This window comes from Vollenhovia emeryi, unplaced genomic scaffold, assembly GCF_000949405.1.
Source record: "Vollenhovia emeryi isolate VEMERY1.0 unplaced genomic scaffold, V.emery_V1.0 DF939147.1, whole genome shotgun sequence".
NCBI classification, from domain to species: Eukaryota; Metazoa; Arthropoda; class Insecta; order Hymenoptera; family Formicidae; genus Vollenhovia; species Vollenhovia emeryi.
Window position 1 is genome coordinate 128223 of NW_011967219.1, and position 15887 is coordinate 144109.

The window sequence follows — 15887 nt, forward strand, 5'->3', positions numbered from 1 at the left end:
CCGATTAAATACAATCGGATATTCCAATTACATAATAACAAACGGATATATCCGATTAAATTGTATATCCGATGAAAAATGTGATCTGTTTTTGAATCAAATTTCATCGGTAACTGCATTTCATCGGATGTGTCCATAATTTAATCGGAAAACGTAATCGGAAAAATTAACCATCGAAAACACTACTTGGTAATTATTTAGATTAACATACTCCCCTCCAATAAACTTGGGCTGGACATATATTATAGAGGTCAACCTCCTGAGTGATCTGCAAAAGGTTTTAGCCTGCGGATGTTGTTTATCAAAAAGTTATTTACAAAACAATGTCGATGAATTATATGTAGTTATATGTAATATATCACCAAATATTAAAAATTTTGAAAAATGTTTTAAGCAAAAGTTGTAGATCTCTTTAAAATATGCATTTTATGTCCTATTCATTTTTACTGTACGTGTTATAGTTTTCCAGAAAAAATGATGGACTCTATATCTTATGTCCTCTCATCTAATTGTAAGCATGTATGTACATACAACATGGAGGATAATCTCGTGGGCGACTAGATCGAGATCTAAAACCAGCAGCACAAGATACTATTTCCTACTGGATTGCTTGCGATAGACAATAAAGATGCAGATTCAGATGAGATGACTTAAGACGAAATCCTGATTGGATCTCGTAAGCAATTTAGTAGGAAAAATAGTGTCGCATGTCGTCGGCTTAAGTACGTATTACTGCAATTTTTGTAATATATTCCGTTGGAGAGCTCGAGTCTTGAATCGATCTTATGGAAAACATACGTGAGAACTTTGCTCTTACACAGGAATTGCAGAACAATTGAATAAAAGCCATGCAAATATCCGATCGACTTTCAATTCCTCTGTGAGAACAGAATTTTGGCGCACGTTTTTTTTTGCAAATGATTCAAGAGTCAGATACCAATATCTATGTAATGATACATATGAATATTCAAAAAACTTATTGTAAAACGTTGGCCAACCTTTCTGACCATGACTGTATGTACATAACATTAACCAATTAAAATGCGACTGCTGTCTTCCAACGTTATGGCTCATTCATACCGAAGTCACGATCACAAGTGTCTCCGAGAGCGCGGACGGTCTCTTTTGCCGTCAACGTGGTGATCCGTAATCACTTCGAAATTTCATTGTTCGCGCTTGATTCTAAACACATACCGACAACCACGGTGTTATGGCCTTTCAGCTACTAGGTACATCTGCATTGAGTCGTTCAGGATCGAATTTATTTGATTTCGGATATATTGACGGATCTCGATGGAGTCCAAATACCGGTATAGTAATTAAAGTTCTCTCTGGCAAATGAATGTTGTCGGTAAATCGACTAAATTTCCTTAGTGCAGATGCGATTCAGTATTGGAACAGGTGGATATTTTCTCATAGTCTCTGGAATTATGTAAAAGAAAAGTATGAAGATACATTTCTTCCAAAAAGCAATTTATTTGAATATAGATAGAAATAACAAAATACTTTCGTGCGACAAAATCTTTATCCTGTTGTTGAAAATTGTATCTCCGGATAAGTGTCTTACATTATTATGTTATTTGCTACTTGTGCAAAATGAAACATCTGTATTTTTATTTTATTTATTTAAATGATTCGAACGAGGATTCGAATAAGTGTTAGAGACAAAACCATACGTATAAAATTTTGTGAGTATTATACAATAATTCGAGGTAAAGAAAGTTTAAAAATAAAATATTACGTTCATACAATAATTCTAGATAGATCATATAATGTTGTCGGATTAAAATGCTTGTCAGTGTTGTCAGAATGACAATCGTGTTTATTAAGATTCAGAGACAAATGTCTCAGATTTATCGATAACATGTAATGTACAATACTAAAAATTGTATTAAAATATTGTTGAACAGTTTTTAATATTTGTTTGAGAGATAATCTGTCTTCCGTATCGCTTGCAGCTGTATTAATGCATTTATAATAAAATGCATATAATAATAAAAATGTTTTTTAAATATGTGCTGTTAGAATTCTAAGTATTCTGCGTATAAAACTCATTCACTATAGAACTTTCTGTACACTTGCGTGAACTGATAATCTCCTTAACACTCCGTTAAGCAATAATACATTTCAAATTGATGATTTCAAAATTATGACAACGTTACTTATTCGTACTGCTTTTCTTATCTTCGATGCTTACACTAACAAATCATAACAAACTTGACCAACAAGATAACAATCCAAATAAACAGAAAATGTTTCAATATACGGTCTGACTGGATCTTTCGTGTTAATTAAGTAATTTTTTGCATGAAACTATATATTTTCCACTTGTTAAAACATTATGTGCCGATTACTTGTCTTGAAACGCAATTTCAAAATGAAGCTAGAATAGTGTAATTGTATAGTTAAATTAAAAATTAATCCAATAACACCGATACTAATAGGTTTTAGAACCACCTTTCTTTAGAACTATTGCAGAGAATGTACATAAACTCACACGAGAAATATTATTAGGCACCAAAGATTCAGTCCAAATGTATATTGTCAGGTACATTTTTTTATGATTACCTATTTTAATAACTTCTACCTCAAATTAAGTAATTTCTATTCTTTAACATTCAAAAGACTTTAAATGACAGTTTCTTTAAAAACAATTTACCTTGCAAGCCAATCTTTTATCTCAACGGAATCTCTCATCCGTGCTTTACTCTCGAGATGCTTGGCGAATTTATCGCCACATTCTGTCAGGATCAAGAACATTTACTTTATCTTTCCTGACGTCAAAGTAGGTGTCAATTTGACTTAAATATTTCGCCATTTATTTCCTGGAAAAAAAAAAAGTGGCCAGTCAATGGGTCAGTCCTTTCATTGTTGAACATTCCGCGATCATGGAAACTTCCAAATGCCTTTGTCAATACCGTTCGAATAAGATCGTGATCGGCAATTATCAAATTTGGTTTAAAAAGTGAATAGGTTTCAATAACTCGATGATCGAAAGATTTATTTATTTATTTGTTTATTTATCCTTATATTTCATGTAGATATCTTGGAGAAAAACACCTGGTGAATTTTTTAAGTTAATTTTGCAGGTTTCGTAAATTCTTAAAGTAAAAACGAATTACCGTGAATTTTTAGCGAACCACTGCAAACCACGAATCGCGCGTAGTCTCACTCAATACTTGCGCTCATTTATTATACATATACAGTTTTTGTTATTATCGTTATGCTTCCGTTAAGAGAAAAATTAAAAGACATTGCGGTTCAGGGAGTACACTGATTATATCTAATAACTATATTCAGTCATTAATTGATGTGTGATAAATGTCAAGATTAACAATAAAATTACTTCATAAATTATTTATTGTTGACTGATTTATTGCTCGCTCTCATTACATAAAAGCAATCTTATGCATTAGCAATCTTATGCAATAGCAATCTTATGCATTAGCAATCTTATACGTTTTAAGGGGATGCTGGAGTGATTCTGCACTTTCGCACCTTTCGCACTTAAAACTGTCTGTTTCGTGGAAAGATTTGTGTAATACACAAATTAAATGGCACATGTACAGATGATCGAAAGCAGCTTGCTATTCCGGCTAAATTAAAGAACAATATGATATCACTGAAACTATGTTTGTAAGTCTAATAAAAAATAGTGAGCAACACATATACTACATGTACTGTATGTATGTGTTGCTCACTATTATTTCTTATTGGACTTATAAACTTAGTTTCAATGATGCCGTATTATTCTTTCATTTGGCCGGAATAGCGAGCTGCTTTCGATCTGTACACGTAAGTCATTTAATTTGTATATTATACAAATGTTTCCGCGAACTGACAGTTTTTAGGTTAGGAAGGTGCAAAAGTGCAGAGTCACTCCAGCATCCCCTTAATCCTACGCATAATAAAATCGCGTATCGATAGTTCTGTGACTGAAGGCCAACAATTTGAATTGGTGCGTAGTGCGAACTCGAAAAATAGACGCGGAAATATCATCATTGGACTGTTTATTGGGACAAATAAATATTACCACATGCCTCAGTGGTTGAATTGGTGAGACATCCGCCTAGAGTGTAGGGACGTCTAAGTTCAAACTCTGGCTAAAGTAATATTTTTCGCAATAAATTTCTTTAATTAAAATTTTACCAGCTGTATCGATTATTAATTTCCTATATTGGTTAATTATTCACTGGTGACAATACGTCTTTGTTCTTGCTATTTATGCATTAGTATAACAAAACTTCGGACGTGCTGTAACTATAAATTATAAATGTATACTCGTTCAGTAAATCTACGCGAAGAAAACTGCTCCATATTATCAGCCTTCACGGATATCGTCCATTATCGCAAACAAAATGAGCAAAATGTCTATATTATTGCAAGTCACTGTCGGGTAATTGGCGATACATGACAAGAAATAACAGTCTTACGCTTCTGTTCTTATGCGATGCGTATTGCTTTTCTTACAATTATTAAATTAGTTGAATCTCGCTAAACTAGGAAAAAATAAGATTAGTATACAACGTAATTTTAATAAATAAATGTCAAAAAGATGTTAGAATGACGAATAAAAAAAGTTTGTTGTTAATATTATCTTTCTTTGAGAGGAGAGGCTATTTCTTAGACATGCTCAATCCATTCATTTCTTTTATGTTTATTGTAGCAATAAGACTACTTGTCAACTTCAAATTTTATTCATTAGCAATAAGTATACTAATTATAGTATATGCTAAGTATAGTAATATGCTTGCTAAAGACACTATTATTTTATTTCTGCTATATTCTTGTGTATCCCAATTGAAGCTAGATATGCGTTTGTTGGTGTATTTTAAATACTAACAAATATTAATTTGATTGACTCATGATTATTCTCCTACAATGCATTCACTGTGACATAACTATACCTTGCGAAAGCCAACAATTTAGTGTAATGTGTCACTTTTACATAACATAGAGGAAATATTAAATTATAAATCGATCAACGCGTTTACTTACTAAACGTGATAATTATTACGCAAATTTATAAAAATCACAAAAAGTTATCTATTCTTGCTCCTCTTTTATTCAAAATGTACGACAGAAGGCTGACAGATGGCGCAACCAATATCGTTTCGTACGTTTTGGGTAAAACAAACTTTTGTATTTTGCATTATAGAAAAATAATACCCTTTTATAATTAAAAAGTAATAATTGTTTTATAGAAATGGTTTTTTTCAAATCTTTGGTATTAGATGCAGTATCCGAATGATAATTGTAATCAAGTTTTTATGTGAACTTGTATGAGAGAGAGAAGAAGAGAGAGAGATTATTTTAGAGATTCAATTTGTAACTTTAAAAGGATTAATTAAGCGAATAACTATTTCTATTCTCTTTATCCAGATATTTGATACCAAGAGGGTTTTCACATTACATACTAAATATGTTAAAAACTAAAATACCTAATATATCTTTTAGATGGCATTCTAAATGTTAATTTAGATTACATTTTTATACAATTGTCCTTTATGGATTAGCTATATAAAGATTCCATTTATGTATTACCGACTGAATACGAGTTCTTTGATTCCTCTGCCTGAAGCAGGATGGTGCTAGTGCCAAAAAGCTCAATTTTATTATACATATATATAATAACAAACTATTTATACATATGTCAAAAGGATCAAAATTGTTTCCCTTTTTATATAATTATCACTAATTTTTTAAACATTTTTATTTGGAAATTTTTCCTAATCTTTATTGAACTTTACAAATAATTAATTTTCTAAATTTGTTTCCTGTGTTTTTTTTATTTCTACGTAGTTCTTTATGTTGGATGATCTTCAGTAGTTCTAGTGTTAATAGAACACATGCTTGAATTTACTATACTCAAAGCTTATCGAATCTTTTTATTGTTTGCGAGCATCATATTATTAAATCGTACAATTTATTATGAAAAATGATAAATATACTTTTTAACTATTACAGTGATAACTATTGGATATGAATTATTGCTTCGGAAAATATTATTGCCATCGAATGTACCTGTATGTACATATGTATATCTGTATCCGAAACAATTGATACGATACGATACATGCATGCAATCAATAGCCGTGAAACCGTTGGTTTTGTAAAAAGTGTAGTGGATACACTATACTAAGTATAAATACATCCGAGATGTATTGATATAATTTTTTAAATAGGGAGAAGAGAGGAGAAAGAACGAAGGGTGAAGGGAGGAGAGATTGTGTTTTACAGGAATACAAAAATATAAATCCATGACGGGTGTTTTTGACCAATTCAACTGTAAACGTGTTAGAAATGTGCGATGTGGCATGCGTAGAGAACGACGAGGGCGTTTTTATTTTTAGTTACTAAGGATATGTTGCTAGGAGCGCTGGAGCTTGCGATATTTGCTTTTGCGAATTGCAGTTATGAACGTTACCTTTTTTTGTAAGTAGATGCATATGCGAGTATCAGTGTTTGCATTTACTGTTTGTAGATGTGTATTTCCTGTACTAAATTTGTTGCCTTTTGGAGGAACATATCTTATACGTGTGTAAAAAAATATAAAAACATAAGAATATACATAAATATAAAAATATACATGCATAAATATTAATTTAAGTGATAGTAGTCTGTTTAGATTGTTTACTTCTAAGTGACATTAAAAGTTTAAAGCTTCGATCGTCAAATTAATAAAATATATAAAAAATGATTGTGCATTAGTAAAAATAAAATTTACAAAAACAATAACGAAATTAAGAAAAATTTCATTGAGGTTTAAGTAAGGAATAAATCGAATTTGCCTCGGCTCTTTATTGCTCTTTATTTACTGAAATAACTAACTAGATTACAGCTTCGAGTTTGTGCGGTAAGAAGAAGATTATTTGAAAATTCTTCAGAGAATAAATTATAGTGTAATCAAGTAAGTTTTAATGTATTATATACACTTTAAGAATAGTAATTTTAATTATTAGAGTAACATTATTAGTATACGTCTTGATTGCCAAATAAATTTGCGAAAAGGTGTGTGTCATAGAAATCCGGAATTTGGTTCTTGAACGCTTTGACATTAACGAAACGGATGCTTATATTTAACTCTCACCTAGCGGATATATTCCGTACGTCGGTTCTGGCCCATATCTGTTATACGTCAAATAATCGTTTGTTTTACTTCTCCCTCGTCTGACCGACTAAAGCGTATTACCAACAACAAATTAGGAACAAATTGAGCGATAAAAGCCGTTTCGCCAAATCGTTCCAACGGCGGAATCGCATACAAATTAACACGTTCCTTTAAAAAAGAAAACTAGCGAGAATTCAACTAAAAAATTTTTAACATTTAAACTCAACTTGTAATGTGCGTATGTGTGTTACTTGTTGATTCTACCATAATTGAAAAATTATTCTATCTTCATTTAATCACCGTGGTGCTAAAATAATATCTTAATGAACTTAAAAAAAAAGAGTGCGCACAAAACCGCGCAATTTTAACAATATATACGCCAACGTCTGACATATGACGAAAGAAAGAACAATTGATCGATGAAGATGATCGGAAAAAAATAATTAAGCAAGCAGTGGGAACAATAGGCATAAATTAGCGTGTGAAATAAAAGGATAGGGACACTCGTTTGCATTCAGAACCGCGCGCGCGTTAGTTGATTCCCAATATGATCGTCCTCGGTTCGCTCTGATTACCCGAGAGGTCAAATCACTTGTACCTAAAGTATCTTATTTTTCATCTCGCATTATGCAATTATGTAGATTCTTTTTGTGTGTAAGCATCCCTATTTCGGGACATCGACATGCGTATAGCAGATGGCGCCGCGAATTTCCCCCGTCGTTCACGCGTATCTAGCCCCATCCATTCCTGGCCGCGCCGCACTGTCGACCATCGGGGATCCTCAGTACAAAACCACCCCCGGAGCTAGCAGTGGTTTATCGCTAGCTACTGGGCGATGGTACGCGGACACTTGCCGCGACTCGGCCAATACGCTACCAACGATTTCATCGACAAACACCGCCGAAAGTGTAATTTTCAATGGTGAGGCTATTTCTTCGACTGAAGAGGTTTGCCGAAGTGCCGAAGCTGCGAATTGGCGAGCCGAGTTTTCGATTTTGTTTTGCCGCGTTTTCGCCGCGTCGTTTCGGCGGTCGACGATAGGAAACGAGCACGTGCTCTCGAGAAAGTTGCGTGTTATTGTTAAAAATGACAAAATCGCTTCAGAAAACGGCTTGTTCGATCGGAGAGAGTGTGCGAGATGTAAGTGCGGGCTTCGGTTCTTCAGTCCAACTTCTCACTTGGCGGTAAGCGGCGAACATATGAAAGCGTCACGTTACCCGCAATTTAAAGACTCGATTGTCGTAATTTCCTGTTACTTTAATACTCGGAAATATTCAGTGCGGTGCAATGGTGATTTATAGAATCTGGGGCGTTTGATGTAAAATCGTGACGCTCCTTGAATGTGCGCCAGCATATGGAATTGAAAGCGCAACACAATTAGAGACTATTTTAAATCGACTTGCAATATCGATTGCGAAACGTTTATTTTTAATGAAATAAACGACGATCTATTTCAAGGCAAAGTATGCGATCATTTTATTCGAGCGTACGATTTATTAAAAGAAGCCGACCACTGCACTTGCAGAAACGAAGTGAGCAACGTGATTCGCGGGAACCTGAGTTTCGCCAAGTTTCTGTCGTAAACAAGTGTTAAAAGGTTTACAATCTAAGTTATATATTTAGAAATCGGTTATTGCACCCCGTTGATTCGCTGTTCGATCAAAAATCTTAGTGCGGTGTTTTCCAATTTAGTTTGGCGCTCGTTAAAAAGTCAGCGAGCATCGGGCTGCTTACGTTCTCATGCGCAACCAAATGGATAAATGAAGTTATTATCATGGTTATTATCGCGGATCCGATATTCCACTTAAATTTTCAATAATTTGAGCGGAAAACCGAGTTAAGAAGTAAATTATAATATGTTAATAACTAAAATACGTTAACATTCTCTCGTGCAACGAGTGCAGCCGAGACTTGTGATTCCGGGATCTCGCGATTCTCGTGACTCTTCAAAATTCGAAGGAAAATTCCAATCGAAGGGCAATGCCGTGAAAGAAATGAGCTATGTATCGGCGGATCGCGAATCGCGAGCGCTCGATGCTGTTCGGTAACGAAAATGAGCTTCGCGGGGAAAAGAGGATATTCTCGGCATCCTCGGCGCAGACAGAGGCCGCGGGATCCCTGTGACGAGATTAGGATTCTACTAAGGCGATCCACGTCGACTTTATTATCGCTGTAATATTACGCAGAGTTCCTATTTCATCCTCAACTCGGTTAAGCCGGCCTAACGAGTTTACCGTAACGCGGTTACGAAGAGATCGCGCGCGTCGATTCGATCGCAGGTCGCAGGTCGATCACGGTGGGCGGATTCGAATATGAAGCCGGAAGTCGCGAACGCGAGCGACGCGCTTCTCAACTGCAGCACGCAATTTACCCTCGCGGGCGATGTCGAGGCCTGCAGCCGTTACCACGGATTCGACTACGAACTGGTGCACAGCATCGTGGTGGTGGTGGTGCCATTGTTCTTCGGTATAATCGGCATTCTCGGCTTCGCCGGGAATTCGCTGGTGGTCGTGGTGGTGGCGGCGAATCCTGGAATGAGGTCGACCACGAACATCCTCATCATCAACCTCGCCGTGGCTGATCTGCTGTTCGTTATATTTTGTGTACCGTTCACGGCCACCGACTTCGTGCTGCCGTACTGGCCGTTCGGCAACGTCTGGTGCAAGATCGTACAGTATCTGATCATTGTCACCGCTTACGCGAGCGTTTACACCCTGGTCCTCATGAGTCTCGACAGGTTGGTACGTCAAGATCGTTGCTCGCGATATCCGAGCTCCGCCAGCGCTGCGCGAACTCTCTCTCTCTCTCTCTCTCTCTCTTGGAATTAGACTACACCGTAATATAGTTCGTAACAGAGGAGTAAATCGCGCGTAAAAGTTGAGATAAGGCCGCTAGATGTATCGGCGCGCACAGACAATGGCTATCAACAAGTACAAAACGGAAATGATATACACGGGCCATGCGAATAAAGCGAGACGCTGCGCCCTTGGCGGAAGTTAAATGCGGAAGCATTTGTTCACTTTTATAAAGTAGAAACACACGGGGCGCAAAAGTACTTTCTGCATTTCCACTTCTTTTTTTTTCTCCGTTAGACGAATTTGTACGTAAATATTGCTTGTTGCCACTGTCACGGCGGAATCAATACTGCAATCATGCAAAAGCGAATAGAGTCGTAACGCACAATTCGTAATATGTCAGCGCCTTTGTATATTTCAAGCACGCGAAACGGGAAAATGCTTTTACAGAAACGTAAATGCTCTCCGAAGAATCTCGCAAGCGGCAGATTACCTTTTTGGATATAAAAATAGTAAAATCAACAGAGAATAGCTTGTTAGTCGCACATTTTCGTAGCGTTTGTTCCAACTTTTTTAGACGCAAATGCTTTAGTACGCGGCTTTAAAAATTGTCCTTTCTTTCCCTTCGACGTATATCATTCAACAAGTGCGAGCATTCGCCCCGCTTTATTCAGTTAGCTGATTAAACTTGATTTTGATATAAACGTGAGAGGTCTGCGGAAAATAGAAATTAGATTACAAATGTACTTGTCGATAAAGATTACGTAGCAGAACCATGCGAGATAATAATCTATTCGAGCGTACGCGAGCATTTTGTTTCGCCTGCGCTTCTCTTAACAGAAATTTGATTAAATTTTAAAATCTCTTTCTTTCTTAATGTAAAATGAATTGGCTATTAGTTTTCACTAGGTAATTCGTTTTTATTAAAATTATGTCAAAGTGAGATTTTCTAACGGGTAACAATTGATGAGAGATTAACGGGTTGAAAAATTATTCAAAGAACATTTTTTTAATTTTTACCGAAAGACGAGGCACTTAATGTAAATTTTTCACTTACGGCGCTATATAATAACGAGCGGAAAGGAAATATCGTATCCCGCATGCAATAGTTTCCTTGTCCTTTATCAACGGAAGCTTTCCCGCTATCTTTGTCCGGGCTGCCTTTCAACACGGACCTTTCCTGCAGCTTTGTAAAACGCCCCGGGCTTTTCGTTTGACATTTGATTCATTGTTGCGCTTTGAATCGCGGTGCGTACGGTTTGCGGGACTACACGGGATATATGCCGTTTGATACATTCATCTCAGGCAATTTGAACGTGCCAATTTCAGCGACGTAGACCATTGTAGACATTCGTCGCCTCGTTCCAATATCTGCCGGCAATATTTCATCTGGCGAGCGCCCGCACTCGGCACGTACGCTTCCCGTACGAACTCGATTAAATTAGCGACTTCAATTTTCATTATTCAATCTCCGGCCGTGGAGATGCAGCTCCGCGAGATGCCATTACATGAATTACTAATATTATTTGTGATAACACATTATCTTGTATCGCGAGATCAAACTACTACGTTGTTAATCTCACGCCGTTGTTTTCATGAATAATGTATAATGCGCGTTGAATAATGACGCCGGATTCGGGATTACCTCGATATCGACGGTATATCATTTAAACGAGGGCGGAATAAAAAAAAGGGGGCACTCTATTATAAAACGTTACGGAATTCCAGCATTAACCCCACAGCCTTTTCCCACAAGCCTGTCCCATCCTTAATATCTTGTCCGTCGGCGTCGAGTTAAAAATTCACGTGCAAGCAGTTAATCGATCTTCCTTAATCGATTTTCTGCATCCTACTTTCAGTCAGAACACTAAACTACGTCGCAAAAGGCGCCTTTCATCCCTCGTTCCTTAACTTTTTTCCCCTCAAAGCGAATATGAGGGAAAAAGGCAGGGATTATCTCAAGTTGATTTTTAAGTGCTGACGCTCTAGGCAAGGATTAACTTCGATATAATTTGTAAATTGAGCCTCGGAGACTAAGCGCCGCTTTTAAGCTAACTTGTGAACTGATTCGGCCCGAAACTTTACGCTATATTAAAAAAAAAGAGGCACGGGCGACGGAAGACATTAAACATTTTGTGCGCCCTTTTAAGTAGTCGTCTCCCGGAAAGATTTGCTAAAACGGGCGTTTAACTAGCGGTCCGATCTGACACGATGCCTCGATCGAAAGTAGAATCGCGTCAAGGTAGGGAATTGCTCGCAGGTATCTAGCGGTGGTCCACCCGATCGCATCGATGTCATGGAGGACGGAGAATCACGCGATACAGGCGATCTGCGTCGCGTGGGTGGTGATCCTGGCGTTGTCCGCGCCCGCGTTCGTGATCCACGGCGAGGTAAGCAAGCCGCGAGCGGCGCCGCGACGCTCCCCGCTCCGCGAAGCCTGCCGTCGTTCTCCGGTGCATCGCGCATCCGTAGGTTCGCTACGTGTTTCAGGAGGCAGACAACGGCCCGTCGGAAAATCAGACCGCCTGCCGGATCCTCGAGCAGTACGACTGGACCTCCTTCCAGGTGTCCTTCTTCCTCACGAGCTACGTGTTGCCCCTGGTGCTGATATGCATTTTTTACATGGCCATGCTGATCAAGCTGTGGCGCGGCGCGCGCGTCAGCGCCGAGAGCCGGCGCGGGAGGAGAAGGGTCACCAGGCTCGTCTTCGTCGTCGTCGGCGTCTTCGCCGCCTGCTGGTGCCCTATACAGGTAACAGGGGACCTCGTCTCTCGAGGGGACGATATTTCTTTTCGCTCTTTTGGATACTCCGTCATCCACGATGTCGTTCCGGGTCGTCACGTTGCAGGTGATACTGGTGACCAAGTCCCTGCAGGTGTACCCCCTCACCACGGCGACGGTAATGGTGCAGATAGTCAGTCATATCCTCGCCTACACCAACAGCTGCATCAACCCTTTCCTCTACGCCTTCCTGAGCGATAACTTCCGCAAAGCCTTCCGAAAGATCATTTATTGCAGGCCGCGAACGGAGACGAACAATCGGCTGGGACCTGCGACGCGGACTACTAGAGCTGCCAGCACTGGCGACATTCTTTAGGTGAGCAATAGCCCTATTTCCTTTACTTGTCGATACTGCGAGTTTACGGGGAATACGTGCATCGATCTTTTCGGGATGCTCTCACGTCATCAGCTGCGGCTGTCGCGTATATCGCGATTTTCCCCTCGCGCAACGTGGACCTCGTTACTTTTAGCTCCAGTTTTGCCCCTCGAAACATAATGTCGGCCTGCCACAAAGAATGTCTAAGAATAAAAACACGTCTCTTGCACTTATATCTTAACAAGTAATTTCCTTATTTGGAAAATAGTTCTTGCCTTTGGACGTCACCTCATTTTCACTCTCCGCCTTCGGAGAGTTGGAAAGTAATATAAAAATCCGACGGCGCTTTTAAGCGAGTAATGGCCGCGGAAAGGGAAGAATCAGGGCGGCGCAGTTCGCATCGGGCCGACATTACCAATCGGAAAAGTCATATTAGATCTCGAGGATTAATCGGTAGCGCCCGATGGCGGGAATTAAGATCTCAGGATGAGAGATCTTTAGGTGCGATATATCTCACGACGTCGTCGTTTTCTCCGTTCCGCCTCCCTCTCCCGAAGCGATATAAATTTCTTCGGAGGATGCCGAGCGGAATCGTGCCGGCACTTAACGACGTTACTCGATTTACTTACCGACTACCGGGTTCGGCTCGGCCCGGCACGGCTACGCGAACACGTAACAAAATTTTCCTCTTTTTCCCCCGTTCGCTCTTCTCCAACCTTCCTCCCCTCAGCCACCCCCGTGTCCCTGGACTCAGCGTGGTGTACTGCCATTAACACGGTGACGTTTTCACAGCCAGTTTACCCTCACTGCCATTTTCGTCTGTCCCATCTACAAGCGGACATCGGTAAAGGGGATGAAACGGGGGAGGCGGAGCGAGCGGGCGGATATAGCGGCGAACGCAATCTTGTACCGCAAGGCATTGCCATTAATGTTAAGTAAAAACGCTGGGAGCGGGTGCAGAGTGGGACGGAAAATTTTCATTTAAAGCCTGTTCCTCGGGGTCGCGCGAATGCCTTCGCGCATTCGAGTGAATGGCAGCAAGAGTGTCTGGTCGGGCATAATAATCACTAAAATTTCTCATATAAATGCGTTGCTGAAAAGCGTGAGATTAACTGCAGGGCACCGCGAGTCGCTACGTGAAAGTATATAGATGTAAAATAATTTTTCCGCGCTCCTCGTCTTACGCGACTCTTATTGGTACAAACGAGGGACAATTCCGGATAACTTAAAAGTATTTTCTCCTTGCCTTCTCGCGATTGGCGAACCGATTTATAAGAGATTCAATAAGAGAGTGTTTCAAAAGAATTACTGTGATATCGTAGGACAACACGGCATTTTGATGAACTTTATGAGAGCTTTGGAAAGTTTATTATACATTTTACTAATAAAATGTATGGTAAAATTTAAGAAAACTCCTATGAAGTTCTTCAGAATGCCATGCTGTTCGGGTTAAAATTTAAGAGAAAATTCTCTCCGTGTAGTGTAAGAGATATAGAATTGACCTCCTGCTTGGAACACGCTTGTGCAACACGACAGCATTGTGTCATTCCTGCGTCATTTCGCGGTTTACAACTCGCGTACCTTCGGAATGACTGATCGTTTAACGATACCGAACGTCTGCGATATCTCCGAGTTCTTCTTGTTCCTTATTTTATCTGGAGTTACATTAAAATCGAAGTCATAGGTCTAGTTTACACCGATTGTTTGATACGCGTTTCAAATAGTAAATAACATGGTAAATGGGTTTAGTCATTGGCTGATGGGTTGAAATACACTATTTGATATGCGTATCAAACGCGTTACAGTTACAGTTACTAAAAAAGTAACGAATCGTTACTTTGCAGTTACTTTCGTGCAATAAAAATAAAAATATCAAATCTGCAGTTGAATTGCAGTGTCGATAAAGGCGTTTATGCGCAAATGCAAGGCCTAATGCGATCTGTGGTGGTTTAAAAAAATATAAAGTAGCTATTAATGTAACTAATTAAATTAGTTACCAGTTATCGAAAAAATGTAACTGAGTTACAGTTACAGATGGGGAGAAAGTTAAGTTAGAGTTACCCAAAAAAAGCAACTGTAACTGTAACTTCGTTACAAGTAACTAATTACTTTCCAACCCTGGCCATAGTGTAACCATAGTATAACTGGTAGGTCTACTCCGTCATTCGTTTCATTTTGCGTCGCTCCCTTCTGGGCAGAGCAATGAGAGAAAAGTTGTAAATACGTGCGGTAGTGTTGCTTTGACGAGCACGGGCCCGTTTCACAAACATCAGTTAACTGCTAACCGACGGTTAATTGATTATCTCTGTGTCTTCTTAAATAATAAGACGGACAAAGATATATTAAACAAGTCGACTGAACTCTAGTTAACAGTTAACCGGTGTTTGTGAAACTGGCCCTACGTATACACACACATCGCTGGATTGCTGACCAAAGAAATGGCGGAATACCACGTGATCGGGACCGCAAGGATCAAAGGGGCCGGCAGAGAGTCCAGCAAACACAAAGTAACAGTTATACAGGGTGTCGGATTCGATTCGGACCACTCCAAAGATTATAGTACATTGGATCAATCTGAGAAGAAAAGTTATATACCATTTTACAAAATCCGTAATTATTATTGCGTAATTAAGAAAAACGTCTGAGCCAATAAGTGCACGAAGGAGCGGAAGGCCGGACTCGGCAACATGCAAAATGGTGTATCTGTTGACATCTCTCAAGATCCGATAGCAAGAGGTGGAGTCACGCATCGATCGATGAGAGACGACGGCGAGCGGGGAGCGGTGAGCGGGCAAACGGCGCGCAGCGAGCGAACGCGCGACATATGACACCGCGCCGAAAAAGTTTTTCTGGTGGTAGGAGAATAATACACCATTTTGCATGG

General features: G+C 39.1%; 1 protein-coding gene across 2 annotated transcripts in view; it reads left to right on the forward strand.

Annotated features, from left to right (window-relative positions):
* The first annotated feature begins 7890 nt into the window (after positions 1-7890).
* LOC105565999 (allatostatin-A receptor-like) overlaps positions 7891-15887 on the forward strand; it is a 14083-nt gene continuing 6086 nt past the window's right edge. The window contains exons 1-4 of one of the 2 annotated variants that reach the window (XM_012019655.1): positions 7891-9848; positions 12167-12296; positions 12379-12657; positions 12755-13003. In XM_012019655.1, the coding sequence (XP_011875045.1) occupies positions 9424-9848; positions 12167-12296; positions 12379-12657; positions 12755-13003 (1083 nt within the window). In that variant the 5' untranslated portion in view covers positions 7891-9423. The remainder of the gene's footprint in view (positions 9849-12166; positions 12297-12378; positions 12658-12754; positions 13004-15887) is intronic. The other variant, XM_012019656.1, reaches the window with a different exon arrangement.